Source organism: Eleutherodactylus coqui, chromosome 13, assembly GCF_035609145.1.
Source record: "Eleutherodactylus coqui strain aEleCoq1 chromosome 13, aEleCoq1.hap1, whole genome shotgun sequence".
In the NCBI taxonomy this organism is placed as follows: domain Eukaryota; kingdom Metazoa; phylum Chordata; class Amphibia; order Anura; family Eleutherodactylidae; genus Eleutherodactylus; species Eleutherodactylus coqui.
The window spans coordinates 127,015,658-127,040,297 of NC_089849.1; the positions used below are offsets into that span (position 1 = coordinate 127,015,658).

Genomic DNA, 24,640 nt, shown 5'->3' on the forward strand with positions numbered 1-24,640 from the left:
CATACATTAGTGTATGAGGAGGTCGTCTGTCATACATTAGTGTATGAGGAGGTCGTCTGTCATACATTAGTGTATGAGGAGGTCGTCTGTCATACATTAGTGTATGAGGAGGTCGTCTGTCATACATTAGTGTATGAGGAGGTCGTCTGTCATACATTAGTGTATGAGGAGGTCGTCTGTCATACATTAGTGTATGAGGAGGTCGTCTGTCATACATTAGTGTATGAGGAGGTCGTCTGTCATACATTAGTGTATGAGGAGGTCGTCTGTCATACATTAGTGTATGAGGAGGTCGTCTGTCATACATTAGTGTATGAGGAGGTCGTCTGTCATACATTAGTGTATGAGGAGGTCGTCTGTCATACATTAGTGTATGAGGAGGTCGTCTGTCATACATTAGTGTATGAGGAGGTCGTCTGTCATACATTAGTGTATGAGGAGGTCGTCTGTCATACATTAGTGTATGAGGAGGTCGTCTGTCATACATTAGTGTATGAGGAGGTCGTCTGTCATACATTAGTGTATGAGGAGGTCGTCTGTCATACATTAGTGTATGAGGAGGTCGTCTGTCATACATTAGTGTATGAGGAGGTCGTCTGTCATACATTAGTGTATGAGGAGGTCGTCTGTCATACATTAGTGTATGAGGAGGTCGTCTGTCATACATTAGTGTATGAGGAGGTCGTCTGTCATACATTAGTGTATGAGGAGGTCGTCTGTCATACATTAGTGTATGAGGAGGTCGTCTGTCATACATTAGTGTATGAGGAGGTCGTCTGTCATACATTAGTGTATGAGGAGGTCGTCTGTCATACATTAGTGTATGAGGAGGTCGTCTGTCATACATTAGTGTATGAGGAGGTCGTCTGTCATACATTAGTGTATGAGGAGGTCGTCTGTCATACATTAGTGTATGAGGAGGTCGTCTGTCATACATTAGTGTATGAGGAGGTCGTCTGTCATACATTAGTGTATGAGGAGGTCGTCTGTCATACATTAGTGTATGAGGAGGTCGTCTGTCATACATTAGTGTATGAGGAGGTCGTCTGTGTCATAGATTAGTGTATGAGGAGGTCGTCTGTGTCATAGATTAGTGTATGAGGAGGTCGTCTGTGTCATAGATTAGTGTATGAGGAGGTCGTCTGTGTCATAGATTAGTGTATGAGGAGGTCGTCTGTGTCATAGATTAGTGTATGAGGAGGTCGTCTGTGTCATAGATTAGTGTATGAGGAGGAGGAGGTTGTCTGTGCTCAAATGCAATTCCAGCATCCCTCCCTCAGGGGGAGTGGGGGGGTGGTGATAAGACAGCCCCAAATTTGTCCCCATGGGATGTTATCCATGTACCAAGTTTGGTTGAAATTGCTCCAGGCATTCATGAGTTATGGTGGTACAAATATACATCCCATCTATATATATAAAATTGAATGTATGTCTGTCTGCGTGCGTGTCTGCGTGCGTGTCTGCGTGTCTGCGTGTCTGCGTGCGTGCGTGCGTGTCTGTTTGTCCTTTATGCGCTACTACACCATTCATCCGATCGCCATGAAACTTTGGGAAGTTGTTAAGTACACTCCTGGGAAGATTATAGGCATAGTACAAATATCCTACGATAAATGGCGCGCGAGCGTCGTCGAAAGTTACGCCCCCCCCCCACGTAGATCGAATAAGTAAGCCACCTGCTATTGTGATGTCATCACTGATGTCATCAACATCGGACGCCCTTGAACATGCCCCAACATGTTCTATAAAGCTGCATTGTGATGTCATTAAGGCTGTATTATGACACGTACAGCTTGGAACCACTAGAGCACGCCAGCCAATTACCATTGGAGTTGGAAGTGGGTAAACAAGTACTAGGATATCTTCCTAAGAAGCCACAGCAGCCGGATAAATTGGATGTTCCACCCAACGGCTATTTTATTCAGCCCGCAAGGGGGAAGCAGCGGCCTACAAAATCTAATTCTCTCATTTCCTGATGTCATAGATAGATAGATAGACTGTATGCAATAACCCTGATAGATAGCTAGATAGATAGCTAGATAGATAGATAGATAGATAGATAGATAGATAGATAGATAGATAGATAGATAGATAGACTGTATGCAATGACACGTACAGCTTGAAACCATAAATACTAGAGCACGCCAGCCATTTACAGTCAGTCTCCATTGAAGTTGGAAGTGGGCAAACATGTACTAGGCCAGTGATGGCGAACCTTTTAGGGACCGAGTGCCCAAACTACAACCCAAAACCCACTTATGTATCGCAAAGTGCCAACACGTCAGGGGGCGGGGCTTATCACAACGTATGATTTTACCCCCGTCGTTCTAAAAAGGACAAGGCTGTTTCAGAATAGACCGGGTGCAGATTCTGACTGCTTTTTGGACGCGGAAATACTGCAGAATGTCTTCAGCGGAGATTTCTGTGGAAAATTCTGCAGCATTTCCGCATCTAAAAAGCAGTCAAAATCTGCACCCGGTCTATTCTGAAAGAGCCCTGCCCATTTCTGCCACATGTACACATACCCCAGCAGTAATAGTGACACCTTCACCCCAGCGATAATAGTGACATCCCACAGCAGTAATAATAGTGACACTCCCCCCATTAGTAATAAGAGTGACATACCCCAGCGGTAAACCTCAGTGGTCGCTGCTGCCGTCATCTAGATATATAAAAACGTAGTATGTATGTATGTCTGTCTTTGCAGCAACGCGCGAACATGCCCCAACATGTTCTCATAAGCTGCATTGTGATGTCATTAAGGCTCTATTATGACACGTACAGCTTGGAACCACTAGAGCACGCCAGCCAATTACCATTGGAGTTGGAAGTGGGTAAACAAGTACTAGGATATCTTCCTAAGAAGCCACAGCAGCCGGATAAATTGTATGTTCCACCCAACGGCTATTTTATTCAGCCCGCAAGGGGGAAGCAGCGGCCTACAAAATCTCATTCAGGTAGGTAGGTTCAGTTCTTGGAGGTTGGGGAATGCTTATGGGCAAGGCCTTATGTCTCATCCCAACTCGATTATTCAATTCTAGCGCAAAAGAATTAGCGTCCAAATTTTACGTACGGAATCTAATTCTCTCATTTCCTGATGTCATAGATAGATAGATAGATAGACTGTATGCAATAACCCTGATAGATAGATAGATAGATAGATAGATAGATAGATAGATAGATAGATAGATAGATAGACTGTATGCAATAACCCAGATAGATAGATAGATAGATAGATAGATAGATAGATAGATAGATAGATAGATAGATAGATAGGAGATAGATAGATAGACTGTATGCAATAACCCAGATAGATAGATAGATAGATAGATAGATAGATAGATAGATAGATAGATAGATAGATAGATAGATAGATAGATAGATAGATAGATAGATAGATAGATAGATAGATAGACAGACTGTATGCAATGACACGTACAGCTTGGAACCATAAATACTAGAGCACGCCAGCCATTTACAGTCAGTCTCCATTGGAGTTGGAAGTGGGCAAACATGTACTAGGCTATCTTCCCAAGAAGCCACAGCAGCCGGATAAATTGGATGTTCCACACAACGGCTATTTTATTCAGCCTGCAAGGGGGAAGCAGCGGCCTACAAAACCTCAGTGGTCGCTGCTGCCGTCATCTATATATATAAAAACGAATGTATGTATGTCTGTCTGTCTTCGCAGCAACGCGCGACGGGTACGCTAGTTTTATATATAGACTAGCGTACCCGTCGCGCGTTGCTGCGAAGACAGACATACAGACATACATTCGTTTTTATATATCTAGATGACGGCAGCAGCAACCACTGAGGTTTTGTAGGCCGCTGCTTCCCCCTTGCAGGCTGAATAAAATAGCCGTTGGGTGGAACATCCAATTTATCCGGCTGCTGTGGCTTCTTGGGAAGATAGCCTAGTACATGTTTGCCCACTTCCAACTCCAATGGAGACTGACTGTAAATGGCTGGCGTGCTCTAGTATTTATGGTTTCAAGCTGTACGTGTCATTGCATACAGTCTATCTATCTATCTATCTATCTATCTATCTATCTATCTATCTATCTGGGTTATTGCATACAGTCTATCTATCTATCTATCTATCTATCTATCTATCTATCTATCTATCTATCTATCAGGGTTATTGCATACAGTCTATCTATCTATCTATCTATGACATCAGGAAATGAGAGAATTAGATTCCGTACGTAAAATTTGGACGCTAATTCTTTTGCGCTTAGAATTGAATAATCGAGTTGGGATGAGACATAAGGCCTTGCCCATAAGCATTCCCCAACCTCCAAGAACTGAACCTACCTACCTGAATGAGATTTTGTAGGCCGCTGCTTCCCCCTTGCGGGCTGAATAAAATAGCCGTTGGGTGGAACATACAATTTATCCGGCTGCTGTGGCTTCTTAGGAAGATATCCTAGTACTTGTTTACCCACTTCCAACTCCAATGGTAATTGGCTGGCGTGCTCTAGTGGTTCCAAGCTGTACGTGTCATAATAGAGCCTTAATGACATCACAATGCAGCTTATGAGAACATGTTGGGGCATGTTCGCGCGTTGCTGCGAAGACAGACATACATACATACTACGTTTTTATATATCTAGATGACGGCAGCAGCGACCACTGAGGTTTACCGCTGGGGTATGTCACTCTTATTACTAATGGGGGGAGTGTCACTATTATTACTGCTGTGGGATGTCACTATTATCGCTGGGGTGAAGGTGTCACTATTACCGCTGGGGTATGTGTACATGTGGCAGAAATGGGCAGGGCTCTTTCAGAATAGACCGGGTGCAGATTTTGACTGCTTTTTAGATGCGGAAATGCTGCAGAATTTTCCACAGAAATCTCCGCTGAAGACATTCTGCAGTATTTCCGCGTCCAAAAAGCAGTCAGAATCTGCACCCGGTCTATTCTGAAACAGCCTTGTCCTTTTTAGAACGACGGGGGTAAAATCATACGTTGTGATAAGCCCCGCCCCCTGACGTGTTGGCACTTTGCGATACATAAGTGGGTTTTGGGTTGTAGTTTGGGCACTCGGTCCCTAAAAGGTTCGCCATCACTGGCCTAGTACATGTTTGCCCACTTCCAACTTCAATGGAGACTGACTGTAAATGGCTGGCGTGCTCTAGTATTTATGGTTCCAAGCTGTACGTGTCATTGCATACAGTCTATCTATCTATCTATCTATCTATCTATCTATCTATCTATCTATCTATCTATCTCATCAGGAAATGAGAGAATTAGATTTTGTAGGCCGCTGCTTCCCCCTTGCGGGCTGAATAAAATAGCCGTTGGGTGGAACATACAATTTATCCGGCTGCTGTGGCTTCTTAGGAAGATATCCTAGTACTTGTTTACCCACTTCCAACTCCAATGGTAATTGGCTGGCGTGCTCTAGTGGTTCCAAGCTGTACGTGTCATAATAGAGCCTTAATGACATCACAATGCAGCTTTATAGAACATGTTGGGGCATGTTCAAGGGCGTCCGATGTTGATGACATCAGTGATGACATCACAATAGCAGGTGGCTTACTTATTCGATCTACGTGGGGGGGGGGCGTAACTTTCGACGACGCTCGCGCGCCATTTATCGTAGGATATTTGTACTATGCCTATAATCTTCCCAGGAGTGTACTTAACAACTTCCCAAAGTTTCATGGCGATCGGATGAATGGTGTAGTAGCGCATAAAGGACAAACAGACACGCACGCACGCACGCACGCACGCAGACAGACATACATTCAATTTTATATATATAGATATAGTATACACCCTCACAACATGCTTGAAACCAGTCACCTTACTTTCTCCCATGATGCACCAGTCCAAGAGTTCAGCCAGCAGCCCAGGGTGTATCTAGGGTTGGGTGGTAAGTACTGTGATTTTTTTATCTTGTTGTATTTTAGGCACCACCTGATGTGGCCTGTATAGACAAGGCAAATACACAACCTGCAACCCCCCCCATCCCCGGTGTTGCCTGCCCGTGGGCATTCTGTACGATGTGGATTAGGTGGATTAGGGTTATGACTTTTTAAAAAATGTTTTTCAAATTTGAAAGCTTGTGGTGGCAAACAAATACAATTAGTACAAGCCAACCTCCGCTCCACAGCGCCCCCATGCTACCACACAACAGTGCACAGACTAATATACCATCTTGTATACATAAGACACGGCCACCCAGCAGAAGGAGTTGTACATCGATAACTCACCAAAATGCCATACTGTCCCTCCTTGAAGTCCCGGCCGTGCTCCGCTGGACCACAAATGTCCCTTAAGCTCCGAGGAACCTTCACTACTTTGACAAGGTCCGGCGCCTTCTGCATCACACGCAGCTTGGGTCGTTCCTTCATACCGACTCCTGAGAACATGGAGACACGTCAGTGCAGGACCACATGTGGCTGACACCAATACATGTACAGTGTGTGCAATAGAGGGTGTATGGGGGCAAGTAGTCACCGACAGCCGCACGTCGGACAACCTGCCCCTATTCTCAGTAGTGCAGCCTCCGGGCGCCTTCACACTGGCGGAGAAATCGCTAAATTATCAAGCCAATGGCTCCATTCACATGTGCGATGCCGTGTTAAAACAAAATCGTAGCATGTCCATTGTTTTTGCGACCTCGCCCATCGTTTCCAATGGAGCCGGCGGCAGACGCGGCGGCCCCATTGAAATCAACAGGAGATCATCGCAATCCTCTGCTGCGACAGCATTGGCCTCTCCTCAGCGAGGATTTTCAGCAGAAAATAGTCCATAACTGTAGAAAAAAAATAAAAGTACATCACCATAGTAGCGCTGTCATCTCCGGCTGTCTTCTTGCAGGTCTCCGGCACTCTTCATCAGCTTCTCTTCTGGCTGGGAATTGAGAAATCTCCGCCTCCTGAAAGCACTACCTCTGATTGGCTGAGCACTGTGACAGTGAATGACAGCTGAGCACTACCTCTGATTGGTCACAGTGCTCGGCCAATCAGAAGCAGCGCTTTCAGGAGGCGGGGATTTTTCAATCCCTGGCCAGAAGAGAAGCTGGAGAAGAGTGCGGGGACCTGCAAAAAGACTCGCCGGAGATGACAGTGCTTCTAACCTGATACCGTTTTTTTTTCCTTCTAGTTATAGACTGTTTTTTTTTTCCCCTAGTTATGGACTATTTTTGGGGTAGGGCTTATATTTAAGCCCCTATGGAAAATCCTCGTTGCGGGAAATCCCCTGTCACTGCTGTGACAGCACTGGTAGAGGATCACGACCACCATTTCCCATTGATTTTAATGGGGCTGCCGCTGGTCCCATTGACATCAATGGGAGAAGATCACCATCTCCTGCCGTGGCTGTGACCGCTGCAGCAGGGGATTCCTTCAGCCCTGCTGGGATGGGAGGCTGTTTCCCTGCAGAGACGCCCCGCATCCAGGACTTCAGAAGGATTGTGAGAGTGATATTGTGGCCTCCATCACATGCCGATATCGCCCTCGGCAGTGTGCAAGAGCCCGCTGGCATCCCAACCGCGGGGCTCTAGACGGCTATCAGTGTGCAGATGGCTCAGCGAGTAGGGGTGCAGCGGGCCGGGGATCGCTGCAGTCACCCATCTTCATTCACGGTAAGCAGGCTGGCATTAGTGATGGACGCCGTGTTTAGGTGGGGCGGTCACCACTGAAACTGAACACATTATCGTTAAGTTGTGGGGAGCGTTTACACCAAATGATCATCACCAGCGAGAATCTGGATGATACACATTCCGTGTAAAAGGGCCTCCAGGAGACGCCAACTCCTAAAATGAAGTTTTAGAGATAACTTTAGCTAAATTGCATTACCCCCTTAGTGACGGCCCCATAGTGTTTTTACGTCCTGGCTAAGAGGGATTTAATCCTCAGGGACGTAAAAACATGCATCCGCTGAGGATTAGAGCCCCGTGGGCTGTGGATGTGACCGCTCCACACTGTCGGTGCCCGGAGGGGGCACGTCACACGAGAGCCAATGTCACCCGAGGGTTTTGTCTCTCACTTTCCCCTGTAGCCGGGGGATCCGTAGGAGCTGCAACCATAGAAGCCCCAACTACAGGGGACACCCCCCTGGTGTGACAGTAGTCGCTGGCAGAGGTGGTCGGGGGTCCGCTGGGACAGCTGCACATTATGCCGTAGTTCGCCTAATATCCAATAGAACGCTAGCATGGTGCCGAGGCCTGCATGGCATTCATGATGGAAGTACGCTGGGTGAGCGCTGCTGACTATGGGGGTCCCGTCATCCCCTCCTATCCGTTATGGGTTCAATGCCTCACTGAGATGTGATAGAGCAGGCACCCCCTGGCAATACTTCACTCTACCTCCTCCCTACAGGGGGCGCACTGCACCTGCCGTGGACACGGGACCCTCCGCTCCTCCTGGGGCCGGTCATAGAAGTGTACAGCATCTAATTACACCAAACTCACCGGTGAAGTCTGGCGGGGGTTCATAGGAGCGCAGTCCGGCCGCGGCAGCCTTGTGGGGGCTCCAGAGGTGACCTGTAGAGAGAAGGGACCACAGAGGATGACTGGCAGCACAAACCACAAGGACGCGGGCGCCACAGTCACCGCTGGCCTGGCGCAGCTACAGCTAGTCGGGAGCAGCAACCGCAGACACCGCTGGCCTGGCGCAGCTACAACTAGTCGGGAGCAGCAGCCGCAGACACCGCCGGCCTGGCGCAGCTACAGCTAGTCGGGAGCAGTAGCCGCAGACACCGCCGGCCTGGCGCAGCTACAACTAGTCGGGAGCAGCAGCCGCAGACACCGCCGGCCTGGCGCAGCTACAGCTAGTCGGGAGCAGTAGCCGCAGACACCGCCGGCCTGGCGCAGGTACAACTAGTCGGGAGCAGTAGCCGCAGATGCCGCTGGCCTGGCGCAGCTACAACTAGTCGGGAGCAGTAGCCGCAGACACCGCTGGCCTGGCGCAGCTACAACTAGTCGGGTGCAGCAACCGCAGACACCGCTGGCCCGGAGAACCGACTGCGGTTGCTGCACCTGGCTAGTAGTATCTGCAGTAGTTGCTCCGGGCCGGCGGTGTCTGCGGTTGCTGCGCCCGGCTAGTAGTATCTGCGGACACCGGCGCAACTACTGCAGATACTTCTTAGCCGGGAGAGCAACCGCAGACACTGCCGGCGCAACAACTGCAGATTCTACTAGCCGGGCGCAGCAACTGCAGACGCCACCAGCCGGGCGCAGACACCGCCGACCCGGGGCAACTACTGCAGATTCTACCTGCCTCCAGCAGAGAGCGCACTTTTTAAGTCCTGCATTTGTATCTTAAGCTCAGGGGGCATCGCGGACCCCCAACTCCATCCATGCACAGACCTGACACCGGCTTCCAGTCAGCGCTCACATGCTGGGCGCCATGATGTAGGAGTATCAGACTCAAGCTACGGCCTCCGATTGGCTGCTGTGGTCATGTGACGTCCGCCGGGCCGTCTGCAGAAGCTCTCGTGGTACGGACCGCTGCGGGATGTCTATGCGGACCCCCGATGTGGTCTTAAAACTGAGACTAACCAGCATGGTGGACGAGATGTGGAAAACCTGACCGTCCGCTGCGGACAAGCTGTGCGAAACATTGCAGATCCGCGGCGTGCCAGTTTTGGCGCCGTCTCCGGACTCTGTTCTCTATGGGGAGGGATTTCTGCAGCGGAATACAGGCTGAAAAACCGCTTCAAAATCTGCGCTAAATGAGACGTGTTCTGAAGCAGCCGCTCCCCTGCCGAAATCCCAGGCGCCCCGCGGCGGACAATCCGCGAGATTCCTGCCCGGTGACCGCGGCCTCACACAGAGCACACGGCGTTAGCGGCTAGCGATGTGCCCACATACGGCCGGCTGGCAAAATGCCGCATGATGTAACACAACCAGAACAACCGCGAGTTCAAGGTAGGTGTGTGCGTGTGTGTGTAAAACAGACTAGAAAGATGGGGAAAAAATCAAATGAAGGGGCCGCGACCTCAAGGGGTTAACAGCCCGCACCGCTGTCCCCGGCACAGGAGCCATCTTGTCGGAGCCTCGCCCTACACTGCCAGTGTTAATCAGCCTCCAATAAAATGGCCGCCACAGCGCAGCCGCACAGCATTCTGGGGCCACGGCTCCGCTGAGCCCGGCCTCTAGTGAACGCCGCCACTGATGGAGTACAAGCTGGTATGGACAGCCACGTGGAGGTCATGTGACACCGACCTGTCAGCAGGCCGCAGCGCAGCCCCGACACCCGGCGCCTGAGAGCCGCCGCCATGCTCGGTTACACTCCAGGGGCTGACGGAGAAAGGTCGTGTCTTCAGTGGAGGCGCTCCTTCCTCCTGCCGGGATGACGTCAAAGGAAGGGGCGGGCGGGGTCACGAGTGACGCACACTCAGCGTCATCGCGTTACATCACTTCCGCCCGAGCAACAGCGCCATCTGCTGGAAAGCTGAACCTTAGCGCTTGTGTATGGAAGTGACTCTGGACAACGCTGCCACCTACTGGTGACAAATTAGAAACGCAATGTGAACCGTGAGGCCTCATGTCCACGGGGAAAATCAGGCCCGCTCTGGATTCTCCATGTAGAATCCGCAGCGGGTCCCTCCTGCCCCGCGGACATGAGCGCAGAAAATAAGAATAAACTTACCTTTCGCCCGCTCCGGATCTTCCCTTCGCCGCGGCGTCATCTTCTCTGCGTCGCGGCCGGATCTTCTTTCTTCGGCCCGGCGGATGCGCAGGGCACGTCGGTTGCGTGCCGCGCACATGTGCCGGCCCGAAGAAAAAAGATCCGGCCACGACGGAGAGAAGATGAAGCCGCGGCGAAGGGAAGATCCGGAGCGGGTGAGTAAAATCCGATTTTTGTCTCCCGCGGATCCGGACGGCTTCCATAGAAGCCCGCGGGAGCCGTCCCCGCGGGAGACCCGCATGAAAATGGAGAATGTCCAGATTTTTTCATGCTCCATTTAAAAAAAAAATCCCTTTTATTGACCATCCACAGGTATTTATCTACCCGCGGGTGGTCAATGCATCCCTATGGGGTGCGGATCCGCGGGCGGGAGAAGAGTTCAAATCCGCTGCGGATTGTAATTCTTCTTTTGCCCGTGGACATGAGGCCTGAGGGCTCCTTCCCACGGACGGATTTCCGCCGCGTTGCCCGCAGCTATTAGGTTCTGTTGAACCTAAGGCTGGGTTCACACGGGGCGGATTTGCTGCGGAAATTCAGTGCAGCAAATCTGCATGCGGACGCTAATTCCAGGATTAGCCAGCTAAGTCCACACGGGACAGCAAATCCGCTGCGGCTAATCCGGCAGAAACCGCCGCTGTGGCGCGGCTTTGCCGAACACAGCATGTTTATTTGTTTTTTTTTCTGCTGCGGCCGCACTATCCTCTATGGGAGTGTTAGGGGTTAATCCTATTTTTAAATAACCCAACATAAGAAGGATAAGGAAACAGTGTAATAAATGTGACATCAGATATTTGGTTCTATAATGGTATGTAATATGGAAATGAAAAATATGGAAAACATTCCGGAAGTTGCTAATAGAACTTGGATATAGAATCATATGTCAAAAGGGATATTAAGCGTTTATTTGGATGACGATTTTATGTATGATTAATTAGATTTCATTCAGCCATTTTGATCACAATTCTGAACCTTTGACCAGAATATACTGAATATACTGAGTAGGTGGCTAAACCAGTTCTATGTGCAAACTAGAACCAATGCCCCCTCTTTGATGTGCAAATCCGATTGACTTGGAGACAAGGTAAAAACTTAACACAATGGACTATTAAGATTACATCCTGGTCTGGGAAGCGGTGTAATTAAGTATGTACTCAGACAGTATGGAGTCAACCTTTATGATCCTATGTAACTGTTTGATGTCCACTTCACGCAGTTTTTCTGATACCTTTTGTTTAGAAGGCTTTTGATTTACAGCCATATTGTAATCTGTTGGAATGAGGACTTGGTCAGCAAAGTAGTTTGAAACTTGGTATCAGGTAACATTTGGAAACGCCTTCTTTTCATCTTGCATAAAAACTAGCAAATGTTCAACAATAAAGTAGAATTCATTCTGATTCACTAGACTGTGTGTGTGTAGTGGCTTCTTATGGTTCTCACCTATGAGTACTCATTATAATTCTCCTTTGAATTTGGACTCAGGCAACATCTGCACTGGTCTCCGTTGACAGACCCCCAACAGGAGTGCCGGCCGCAGCGGAAGAGCGAGCGGAAATGTCGCGGTTTTTCGCTGCGGCCAAACCGCGACATTTACGTCAGGAATCTGCCGTGTGTGAACCCATCCTAATAGCTCAATACTCACGGTGCGGAATTCCACACCATGAAATCACCCATCCTCACCTGCGGCATGTTCTATTTGCCGCGGGTGTACGTGCGGCCGGCTTCCATTGCAATCAATGGAAGCCGTCCGTCATGCTATCTTCCGCTGTAGCACAGCGGAAGATAGCGTGAAACTGCTTCCCCGCCCGCGGCCGGCGCGTCATGTGACGCTGTGGGCGTGTCATATGACGTGGCTGGCGCGTCACGCGCTCTATTGCGCATGCACGCCGAAGCGTCATGCGAGACGGAGGACGCCGGATCCGGAGGTAAGTATTGGGGTCTCTGGGGGGTGCCGTGACAGGCTCCGCCACGGAATTCCGCGGTGGAGCCCGTCACGGCCGTGGGAAGCCGGCCTGAGAGAGACGTTCCCCGGGGGCCATGAGGGTCCGGGCGCTGCCTGGTGTTACAGCCCGGGGCTTCCTCTGCCCCCCTCTCTCTCCAGCAAGCATCTCATTGTGAGCAGCCATAACAGGGGTGCAGGTTGTCGTGGACGGTGCCTCCCCCATAACACCGTCCGCGGTCCGTGGGGTGTAACTCCGCCTCTTATGCCCCGTTATTAGTAAGCGCTATGTGGCGGTAATCATTCTCAGGGCTCCGTCACACATATTCCACTCGTGGTGATTTCACAAAAAGAGATAAAATAGGTATTAGGATGGCGCTCCTGTTCAGAGCAAGAGGACTGAAAATCAGAGTAAAAGAAAACTAGTGTGATGGTGGACTCACCCGGTGAATGGTAAGCCTGGGAAGACTCCACCATCACCTCCCAAGATGGCCTGTCATTATAAGATGCGTCACTGAGGTCCACCTGCTTCCACTAATCCAGAAGGGCTGTGTCCGGAGAGCTTGCTGTAGGTCGGGGTCTCACTGACTAGTGGGACCCTCTGTATAGAATGTAGATGAAGGATGCAAAAAATGCCATAAAAAATACCTTCAGCGCTCTGGGAAGAAGTGCTCCAGGGGAGGTAGTATTCCAAAAAGAGTCCCTTTATCATCAAGCAATGTCCACTGCGCAAGGCGTTTTGTCGTTTAACGACCTTCTCAAGCACATAGCCAAATATCAAACATGTCACCAATATATACACAAAGGACTATGCATGGGTAATTCACCTGTGTATGCTCTCAGCATTCAACTCTGTGCAGAGCGTCCGCCATGATTGGGGGCGGTGACGGGGGAGGCGTGGGGAGGGTGTGATGACGATTGTGCATCACGTGATGTGTCACATGATCCCGCATGGTCGGATGACAGCGTAATAGCGTCAGCCGAAGGCGTGCTAATGGTGAATGATGTAGATGCGTCTATTCTGGGTGATCCGCAATGCTATTCATTGACTGGTAGCGTCATGACGTTACAACGCTACCAACCTTGCAGTGTAATCCCTCCTTAGATGAAATAGTGAGATATGGGACCGGTATATTAAATATAACTGCATCTAATTATAATCTCCGCTATTCCCAAACGTTGATCTATATACTCTCCCACCATATTACTGATGTTTATCATAAGCTGTCTGTAATCACAATCTAAATATAATTGTGCAATATTGGACCAATACATATATATAATTTATATAAAACGTAATTAAAGGGGTTGTCCCGCGCCGAAACGTTTTTTTTTTTTTTTTCAACAGCCCCCCCGTTCGGCGCGAGACAACCCCGATGCAGGGGTTAAACAAGAACACCGGACAGCGCTTACCTGAATCCCCGCGCTCCGGTGACTTCTTACTTACCTGCTGAAGATGGCCGCCGGGATCTTCTCCCTTGGTGGACCGCAGGGCTTCTGTGTGGTCCATTGCCGATTCCAGCCTCCTGATTGGCTGGAATCGGCACGTGACGGGGCGGAGCTACACGGAGCTACATGGAGCCCTATTGAGAAAAGAAGAAGACCCGGACTGCGCAAGCGCGTCTAATTTGGCCATTAGACGCTGAAAATTAGACGGGCACCAAGGAGACGAGGACGCCAGCAACGGAACAGGTAAGTGAATAACTTCTGTATGGCTCATAATTAATGCACGATGTATATTACAAAGTGCATTAATATGGCCATACAGAAGTGTATAGACCCACTTTGTTTCGCGGGACAACCCCTTTAAGACCTCATGTGGTGATGCTGATAATGGAGTAATGCAGAAATCTACACTTATAATAACTGATATGTTATACGATACAGATACATGAAAATAGAAGAATATATAAAATAAGGTGATGGAAATGGAGCGTGCTGCTATAGCCCTGCCAATAGTAGTTGTTTGTGATCTTATTATATACATATACACGCATATATAATACTTGGATAGTCACACATAAAATATATATGACATATACTATGGGGAAATAAATATGTAATCAGCTCAATATATATATATATATATATATATACACAAGCCCTTTGGGACCAAACCTAATAATAATAAAAATCCTATAAACACTAAAATGCATATCTACTCCACAAAAACATGCGCTATAAATGACTGTAAACATCATAAATTCATATAATAAATAATATCATGTTGATGCAGACCTTTAAGAAAATCTATGTACTTACACGCATAGGGGTCATAATTTGCAATCTGTATGAGAAAATAGTGGAATAATCAATTTCATAATTTTTTGGTTTTAGGAGAATCACAGTTTTTCCAACACCTCATTGAGGCCGTTGGGAACCAAAGTGTTCATTCTACAAATGGAGTACATTTCCTTTTCCCTTAATAGCTCTATAGACTTAGAGTGAATGTATTCTAATGGGGTGACCTTGATCCGCTGGGTTTCTGATATCCATCTCTGATGTTACTTCTATGGTTCTTCACCCTTTCTCTCAGTGTATTGATGGTCCTTCCGATGTATCTGGTCCCGCATGGACATTCTAGCATATATATTACCAATTTGACATCACAAGTTTATTTTAAAGGTTCCCCCATTTTGTAGGACCGCCTCTTTCCTGTCTTTCACTATATTAAAGCAACATTTGCATATGCCTTTTCCACATTTATAAACTCCTCTATTTTCTGATTTGCTGTTTTTTGTATCTTTTGCAGGGCCTTTCTCTCTTTTTTGGGGCAAGACGGAGCCAAAAGATTTTTTAAAGTTTTGTTTCTTTTAAATCTGCAGCGTGGTTTCGGGGGGATCTGTTTTGCACCAGTTGTTCCTTAGGATCGTATCTATAGTAGTATGCTCTGTGCTATATTTGCTGATGAAAGCTGTTTTGGGAGCTTCTTTAGTCACTTTTTTATTGTTATGTTCTCCACTTTTTCCATTCATTGTTCTGTGATATGCTGTTGCAATGATATTGCTCAGGTATCCTTTCACCAAAAATCTGTTTTTGATGACCTCTGCCTGTCTAAAGAAGTCAATCTTTTTAGTACAATTTCTTTTGATTCTTTGAAATTGTCCGTATGGTAAAAACACACAAATAGATATTTATGAGAAAGATTTTGATCTTGATGATCCCATTGTTACCGATTTAAGGCCTAACAGTAGGTTCTACCCCATTGAGGCCAAGGGGGAATACATTGAATTATTCTATCAGAAGGTATTAAAAGAGTTTGGGGTCACGTGTAATAAAAATAAAAGACAATGTAGTAGAATGGATAATCTAACTAAAACACAAAGTTGCACACAATGAGAAGAGTTGTAGTCCTAAAAAGGACTGTTGGGTTTCAATAACTCCAATCCCACGCCAGCTCCGTCACAAAATGTCATGAGCCACAAACGTGGGCATAAAGGGGACTCAAATGCCAGTACTTCTACACATCTCCACAATTCAACAACCCATTCTAAAACAAAAAAATTTTTTTTTACCCAGAGTGCAGGTGAACCCCTGACAAATTTGTTTACTAAGAGTATAGGAGAACCCCTGAAAGATTTCTGTACCAAGACTATATAGGCGAACCCCTGAAACATTTGTTTACCAAGAGTATAGGCGAACTCTTGAAAGATTTGTTTATTAAGAGTATAGGTGAACCCCTGAAACATTTGTTGACCAAGAGTATAGGCGAACCCCTGAAAGATTTGTGTACCAAGAGAATAGGCGAACCCCTGAAAAATTTGTGTACAAAGACTATAGCCGAACCCCTAAAACATTTGTTGACCAAGAGTATAGGCGAACCCCTGAAAGACTTGTGTACCAAGAGAATAGGTGTACCCCTGAAAGATTTTTTCACCCAGAGTGCAGGTGAATGCCTGAAATATTTTTTTTTTACATAGAGCTCGTACTTGCTTAATAGGATCCAGGTGGCAGTCCACTGACAGGCTACTGCCTGTCCCAGCCCCTGCCTCTCCCCGAGGGGCTTATTAACCAGTGCCCCAGCGAAAGACAGCATGTACTTTGAAGAAATTAGAGTGGCCAAACCAGGCGCAGTTTCACCCTGCCCAGGACCTCAGCCTCTGCCCACACCCTCATTCAGGCACCCACGTCCTCGACCCTTACCCCTAGTTTTCATCATGTTGTATAATGCACTGCGTCAAAAAATTAGTTTTTACAGAGCTTTTTGGCCTTCTGAAGAATTGGCTGTTCAGCGTGCTGACATGCTGGTTGAGGAAGAGGAGGAGGAAGATCAGAGAAGGATAGACCAAGCTACTTCTACCCTATTTTGGGGTGATAGAGGGTGCATGGTTCTCCAGTTCCAGCTTAAAGATACTTTATGTTATGCTGCTTTTACAGCGATGGAGAAGAGAAGTCAGGGGAAATCCAGGCTTTATTCATCTTAATGAGTGTAGGTCTGTCGGCACTGTCGGTTGACAGGCGGGTACGCTTATCCGTGATGATCCCCCCAGCAGCACTAAACATCCTCTCTGATAACACACTAGCGGCAGGGCAGGTCAGCACCTCCAAGGCGTACATCACAAGTTCGTGCCACATGTCCAGCTTTGACACCCAATAGTTGTATGAAGCAGAGGGATCATGGAGGACGTTGCTATGGTCAGCTATGTACTCCCTCACCATCTTTTTACAGTGTTCCCTCCTACTTAGCCTAGACTGGGGAGTGGTGACACAGTCTGGCTGGGGTGCCATTAAACTGGCAAAGGCCTTGCAGAGTGTTCCCCTGCCTGCGCTGGACATGCTACCTGTTCCCCACGTCTCCCCTGCTAGTTGGCCCACTGAACTACATCCTCTACCACTAGCGTTGTCAGATGGGAACTTTAGTATCAGCTTTTCCACCAGGGCCTTGTGGTATTGCATCACTCTCGTACTCTTTTCCTCTTCGGAAATGAGAATGGAAAGGTTCTCCTTTATACCGTGGGTCGAGAAGGGTGAACACCCAGTAATCCGTGTTGGCCAGAATGCGTCTAACGCGAGGGTCATGGGAAAGGCAGCTTAACATGAAGTCAGCCATGTGTGCCAGAGTCCCAGTAGGCAACACATCGCTTTCCTCACTAGGAGAATGACTTGCAGTCTCCTCCTCCTCCTCTTCAGCCCATACACGCTGAACAGATGTGAAGGAAGTAGCATGGGTACCCTCTGCAGTGTAGGCAGCAGTCTCTTCCCCCTCCTACTGCTCTTCCTCCAATACGCGCTGAGAAACAGACCTGAGGGTGGTCTCGTTATCAAGTGATGTATTGTCATCCCCCATCTCCTGTTCTATCCGCAAAGCGTCGGCCTTAATGCTTAGCAGCAAACTTCTCAGCAGGCAAAGCAGTGGGATGGTTACGCTGATAATGGCCGCATCGCTGCTCACCATTTGTGTTGACTTCTCAAAGTTTCTTAAGACCTGACAGATGTCTGCCATCTATGCCCACTCCTCTGTGAAGAACTGCGGAGGCTGACTACCACTCCAACGGCCATGTTGCAGCTGGTATTCAACAATGGCTTTACGCTGCTCGTAAACCCTGGTCAAGATGTGCAAAGTTGAATTCCAGCGCGTGGGTACGTCGCACAACAGTCGGTGCACTGGCAGCTGGAAGCGATGTTGCAGTGTCCTGAGGGTGGCAGCATCTGTGGTGGACTTTCGGAAATGTGTGCACACGCGACGCACCTTGCTGAGCAGCTCAGACAAATTGGGGTAGTTTTTAAGAAAGTGCTGAACCACCAGATTGAACACGTGGGCCAGGAATGGCATGGGTGTTAGTCTGCCAAGCTGCAGAGCCACCACCAGGTTACGCCCATTGTCACAAACGACCATGCCGGGTTGGAGGATCAGCAGCGAAAGCCACAGATCTGTCTGCTCCGTCAAGCCCTGTAACAGCTCTTGGGTGGTGTGCCTCTTGTCACCTAAGCTCAGGAGTTTTAGCACGGCCTGCTGATGCTTCCCCACGGCAGTGCTGCAGCACCTCGAGCTACCGACTGAAGGCGATGTGCTCACAGATGGTAATTGAGAGGTGAAGGAGGGGGCATAATAAGCCGGAGAAACCACGACCGAGGTAGAACCTGCAATCCTCGATGTGGGTAGCATGTGAGCGGACCCAGGGTTAGACTCGGTCCCAGCCTCCACCAGGTTAACCCAATGTGCCGTCAGGGAGATGTAGTGTCCCTGCCCGCCAGCACTTGTCCACGTGTCGGTGGTTAAGTGAACCTTCCCAGTAACCACGTTGGTGAGGGCACGGTTTATATTCCGTGACACGTGATGGTGTAGGGCAGGGATGGCACAGTGGGAAAAATAGTGGCGACTGGGGACCGAGTAGCGAGGGATGGCCGCCGTCATGAGGTTATGGAAAGCCTCAGTTTCTACCAGCCTATATGGCAGCATCTCCATGCTCAGCAGTTTGGAGATATGCACGTTTAGTGATTGTGCATGCGGGTGGGTGGCTGCATATTTCCGCTTGCGCTCTAATGCTTGGATTATGGACAGCTGAACGCTGCGCTGGGACACATTGGTGGAAACAGTGGAGGACCGTGGAGGTGAAGGGGGGGTGGGGGGAGGGTTGCAGGCCGGGAGGATGCTCGTGCCTGCGTCCTGGGAGAGGGGTGCAGGGGGGAGAAATGACAGGTCTCTGCGGTGAGCTCATCGCGGCAAATTGCCACATGCCGCAATTTGAATCCCGCAAGCGGAGAATCACTATGATTCTCCGCTCGTGGACGTTGGGCTGCGCTCTTCATAGTCAAGTCTATGGAAAGCGTTCACTGCATTACCTGCGGCCGGATTATAGCCACGGATAACGCAGTGACATATCGCCCGTGGACAGGAGGCCTGTCAGTGAATAGAAAAGAACACTTGGCTGTCTGACCTCTTAGTAAATACTCCGCATGCCCTCTCTATATGTCAAACCCAACATAAAGCATGGCCCAGCACAGAGTGCATCTCATACCCTGTCGTGCGAGGCAGTCAGCACCGTATGGCTCTACTGTCCTGTATAAATGGCTCGTCTCAGAATGAGAACCTTTTTCCTGAAATATGGCCCCCAGTGACTTAAACGCGTCACTACGGCGTCTCCTCTGCCACAATGTATATTAGGTTGCATTGATCTTAAAATAAAGCACACCGAAAAAGTGAAACATAAATGTGCTCAGCAATTTGTTGCAGGCTTCACAATATTTGGCTGGGACACAAAGTGTATTTAACCAGAGGCGTTGGCTGCAGCTCGTTGAGCAACATGAGGTTAATCCTGATTATCTGGCATTCTCTGACGTCTTGTTCTCTCTGTATTTGCTCAGTAAATGTTCTAGCTGAGCTCATGTGTTTTCTTCCTAGTTCAACAAAGCCCAAGTGTCAGAGACCCCTGTACGCCCCTAGAGGTGGCCATGCACTTTACACAGAAGTAGGTTGATGGCGACCAATTATCTGGCCAATGATTATGTCACCGATGCAGCCATACACATTTTAGTCCATTGTTGGGGCACCGATAGGATCTCAAAAGAACAGGCGCAGAATAGAAAAATGGGTGGAGAAAAACCAGTGTGGTAGGAGTTGACCAAAAAAAGGCAATGGCCGTATGGGTGTGAAACATACAACTTATTTTGGAATTGTTGTTGACCACATACTGCTCCACATAAATGGCGTGGGTGAATGGAGAGACAACAAAACTGGTGCCTCAGCGCAGCGCTCCGGTAGCAATCAAATTACTAGAACAATTAGCTTTAACTTCTCCTTTATTTGGTGATTTAGACAACCAACATTAAAATACGTATTTCAGGGTGACCCCTTCATCAATTCAGCTGGATTACATACAATCAGGAACCTGATGAACGTGAGGTCCCAACTGCTAGGAAAAATTACTGGTGGAGGGTGCAGAGGTCAAGACTGATGAGCAACTAGTGGAATAATAGGTTTGTGTCAGTAATGGGCTGATTTTTACAAAAATCATTGTGAATCAGGACAACCGATTCCGACTCTCATTAAAGTCAATGGGAGTAAACATCGGGTTCACTAATTTGCCCTTCAGAAGGTCCCCAATACAGCCAAAGCCCCCCAAATTGCATGGGAACGCAGCCACACAATTGTGGAACATTGTTTTCCCCCCAAAAGGTGGTAAAATAGTGTATAGTGGTGTAGGGGTTAATCATAGCATATGGGTGTCACAGAAAATAAGATAAGGCCCTATGGGCCTCCTAGATCAAAAACTGTGCCCAGGAAGACATCAGGTCTATCAATATCATACATTTTACAAGGACAAATTCTGTCGGGTGAACAGAACGCTCAAGCACAGGCCTTCTCCAAGGAAAAAAAGAGTTAGCAGAAATGACGCCAAGAAAGACAGTGGGTGAGCTGCTTGTTTTAAAAGCAATGTCATAAAGTTTGCAAAGAACAAATTCTGGCAGGAGAACAGAACAGCCGAGAACGGACCTCCTCCAAGAAAAAGCTTTAGAGCTACTGATATTTCTTGTGCTTTTTGTTTTGAGAGAAGGAGGAAGAAGAGAGCACTAGTAGCACCACCAGGAGCAGCAACAGCACCTGGAGGGCAGAGTGTGCAACTCATGGAGACATGAGCGCTGTAGCGCCGTATTTCCATATTGACATATGGAAGTATTAAGAAGAAACATGGCGGAAGCAGAAGAAGGAGAGCAGAGAACGACCACCATCAGTAACAGCACCTTCAGGGCACAGTGTGGTCTTTTGCATAAATCTATGCTTAGTTGTATCTGAGTAAAAATTGCCTGCATGCTAACTAATCAGTTGGATCTGCCATTGGGGATGTAGAGGTCCAGTGAAATCCTTGTCTGGTTCATTTTGTTTGTGGACACGCAGATACATATGTCAGTCATCGCACCCCCAGCTGTGCTGAACAACCTTTCTGATAGCACTCTGGCAGTGGGGCAGGCAAGCACCTCTAAAGCATGTTGTACAAGCTTTGGCCACTTGTCGTAGGGGCCAAGCCATGATTGAGTACATCCATGTGGGAGCTCAAATGCTCATGGACCATCACGGATAAGTGCTGTCTGTGACTGTCAGTCCTACTCTGTGCTATTGCTACAAGCTGCAACCGGTCAAAAAACGATGCCACAGCTCTGTTAGATTTCCCCTATCACTAATGGTGGTGCTGTGGTGGCTTCCTACTTGTCTGCTATGAGTCACAAACTGCGATCCTTTGTGGATGCATCCCTGTGGCTCTGCTCAAGCTGCTTAACACTCTGCCCTGATACTGCTGAATTTTGAGGTCTCTCTCCACTGCCGGAATGAGATTTATCATTTTGGCCTTGTAGCAGGGATTAAGGAGGGTGGCCACCCAGTATCTGATGTTTTGATGTTGGCTTTGCAATGGTCCTTCTGCAAGCACTGCTGCAAAAAAAGCACTCATATGCCTCTAAGTGCACAAGGTTGATGGCCCATATTCCTCCGAGTCAGGCCTTCATCTGGTTCTGCCATCCATGTAGAATATGTGTGGTTAGTGATGGATGGAAGGAACGTTGTGTAATCCCCTCCTCTGCCTGTGACCTTGTATATTGACCCTCCTCTTCCTCCGCCACACTTCTTCCTTAGAGAAAAAATGTTAGAGAAGATGTTCCCCTTTCTTGCTCAAAGCCACCCTCCCCGCGGTGTGGAGTAATGGCGGACTGGCCAGACAGTTGTGAGATTGGTATCCCCTCCTCCTGCAACAACAACATGTAGTTGTTCCTGAGGCCTTCAAGCATCTGTTCCAGCAGGCAGACAACAGGGACGGTCATAGTGATCGCTGCGTCATCACAACTGACCATTTTTAGTAGCCACTCACCAGGTGTCAAGTGATCGAACTCCATGCAGCACCTGCTTACACCATCTGCTAATCGGTGATCGCTCCGTACTACAGGCTTATAGAGCAGCATGAGAAGATAACCCAGACCACTTACAAAGAGTGGGTGGCAACAATAAAAAAAAAATAACATCTCCGCACTCTTAAATTTATTGGATTACTGGTTTTTATTATATAGTTTAAAAAGGCAAAAGTTACAAACAAGAATGACAACAGATAATGCAACGCGTGTTTAGACTATATATTAAAACCAGTAATCCAGAGGATTTAAGAGCGCGGAAATGTTTTTATTTTTTTGATTTATGAACATGTAGGCATGCCACAGATGAGGCGGTTGGGTGGCAGCCTGAACTGTCGCTGCACCTCCGCCAGATGAGAGTTGGCTGGATGTGAATACCGAAACGGAGCCCAGTTTACAGGCCTTTTCTAGCACTGATTGTAAACCTGCACTTCTAGGCTCATCACATGGGCAAGGCAAGGGGCGTGTGTGAGATTGCCGAGAGGAAGTGGCCCCATTGTCACACACAACCTTCTCTGGCTTCAGATTGTGCGAGGTCAGCCACTTGTCAGCCTAGGCCTGCAGAGCCGTCAGCAGCTCTTCGACCATGTGACTTTGTTCTCCTCAAGTCTTGGGGGTATCATGAAACGTGGAGCACCACTTTTGGCTTCATGCCTCACCTGCAGTACGTTGACCCAGTGTGCTATTAAGGATATATAATGCCCCTGGCCATGCCTGCTAGACTATGTGTCCATGGTCAGGTGCACGCTGCCACTGACCGTGTTCTTCAGTGCCAGGGACATGTTATCACTCGCATGGTGGTGCAGGGCAGGAACAGCTTTTTGGGCAAAGAAATGGCAGCTGGGCAGCTGGTACTGTGGGGCAGCATGGAGCATCACGCTGCGGAGAGCGTCTGTGTTCTCCAGCCTGTAGGGCAGCATTTCCATTGCAAGCACCTGTGCAGTGTTTGCTTGTGTTCAGGCTCTGCGCTCACAGATGGTTGGGGTGGTAGTTTTTACGTTCCATAGCTGGGAGATGGAGGCCTGCAGACCCAGGACACACAGCAATATGGGGGGAGAGGCCAGTGTCGATGAAGGTGGTGGTGATAGTGGAGACTCCACTTCTGCTCTCCGTTTCCCACTCCTGGCTCTGAAGCCTACAGTCTAGTCGTCAATTGTGCCGCTGCCTCTACACAACACCACCTCTCTGTGCTCAGAAGCTCTGGCATGACCAGGAGGGAGATGGAGGAAGAGGAGCAAGTGGAGGAGGGAGCAAGATGAGGCCGACTCTTTGCCCTCTGGCCAGATGGGCTCTCCAGGGCAGCGGGGCTGGGGGTTCATGTGGCTGTTCATACATGTTGTATTGAGGTTGTTTATATTCTTGCCGCATGTTAAATGCTTAATGTAGATTTTACAGGCAAATAATCGGTTATCACCTGTAGTCTCAAAGAATGTCCAGGCTGCACAAGTCCTATGAGGGTGGTAGCTGAGGGCCTGATGGTGCTGCTGCAACTAGAGGTAGCTGATAATGATGGTACAGCCCTTTGGTTTGTCTGTGACACCCTATACCCTGTCTTGGCATGGTGCAGCCCTGCAACGTTCGCCTCTTTTTCCCCTTCTCCTGCGAGCTGCTATCATGACTCTCCCTGTCTGTCCATGTTGGGTCGAGCACCTCATCATTCTGACCTGATGCTTCAGTGGGAGCTGCTTGAAGTGCCTAGTTGGCCCGTCCTCTACCACCTCCATCTTGATCACTGACACTACCCCTTTCTTTCTTTCTGTCTCCTTTTAATTTAGTTTTTGGGTTTACTTTTTAGTGAAGTTACATAAAACTAATAATCAGCTAACTTCATAGTTTGCAGAAAACCACTGCTAGCTGCATAAGGCTTGCAAATAATTTGTAGTGGCCAGACGCGACTTTGAGTGATGTCTGAGGCCGCTGACACGCACTGTGTGTATTTGCTGTTTTCCTATTTGATTTTCTTTTTGCTTTATATTAACAAAAAAAACACTGCCAACTAAATAAGCTGCAATGCCTGGGAGGCCCGATACATGAGAACAGAAGGCCACAGAGTACAGCTTGTATCTTTGTGAGCTGTCCTTGTTTGCCAGAACATAATTGAATTCCCCAAAGCCCACTGGTAGCTGCGTAAGACCTACAAATAGTGGCCGGACTGGCAACTTTGATTGACGTCTGAGACCACAAACAGAGAGCTGCAATATTCCCCAGACCAAAGCATAGT

General features: G+C 48.3%; 1 protein-coding gene across 2 annotated transcripts in view; it reads right to left on the reverse strand.

The window, feature by feature from the left end:
- Positions 1–24,640, reverse strand: part of MRPL16 (mitochondrial ribosomal protein L16) — a 55,833-nt gene that overhangs the window by 6,540 nt on the left and 24,653 nt on the right. The window contains exons 1-3 of one of the 2 annotated variants that reach the window (XM_066588229.1): positions 10,181–10,538; positions 8,426–8,497; positions 6,222–6,370 (exon numbers count right to left, since the gene is read on the reverse strand). In XM_066588229.1, the coding sequence (XP_066444326.1) occupies positions 6,222–6,370; positions 8,426–8,497; positions 10,181–10,235 (276 nt within the window). In that variant the 5' untranslated portion in view covers positions 10,236–10,538. Of the gene's footprint in view, positions 1–6,221; positions 6,371–8,425; positions 8,498–10,180; positions 10,539–24,640 lie in introns of those variants that run through there. The other variant, XM_066588232.1, reaches the window with a different exon arrangement.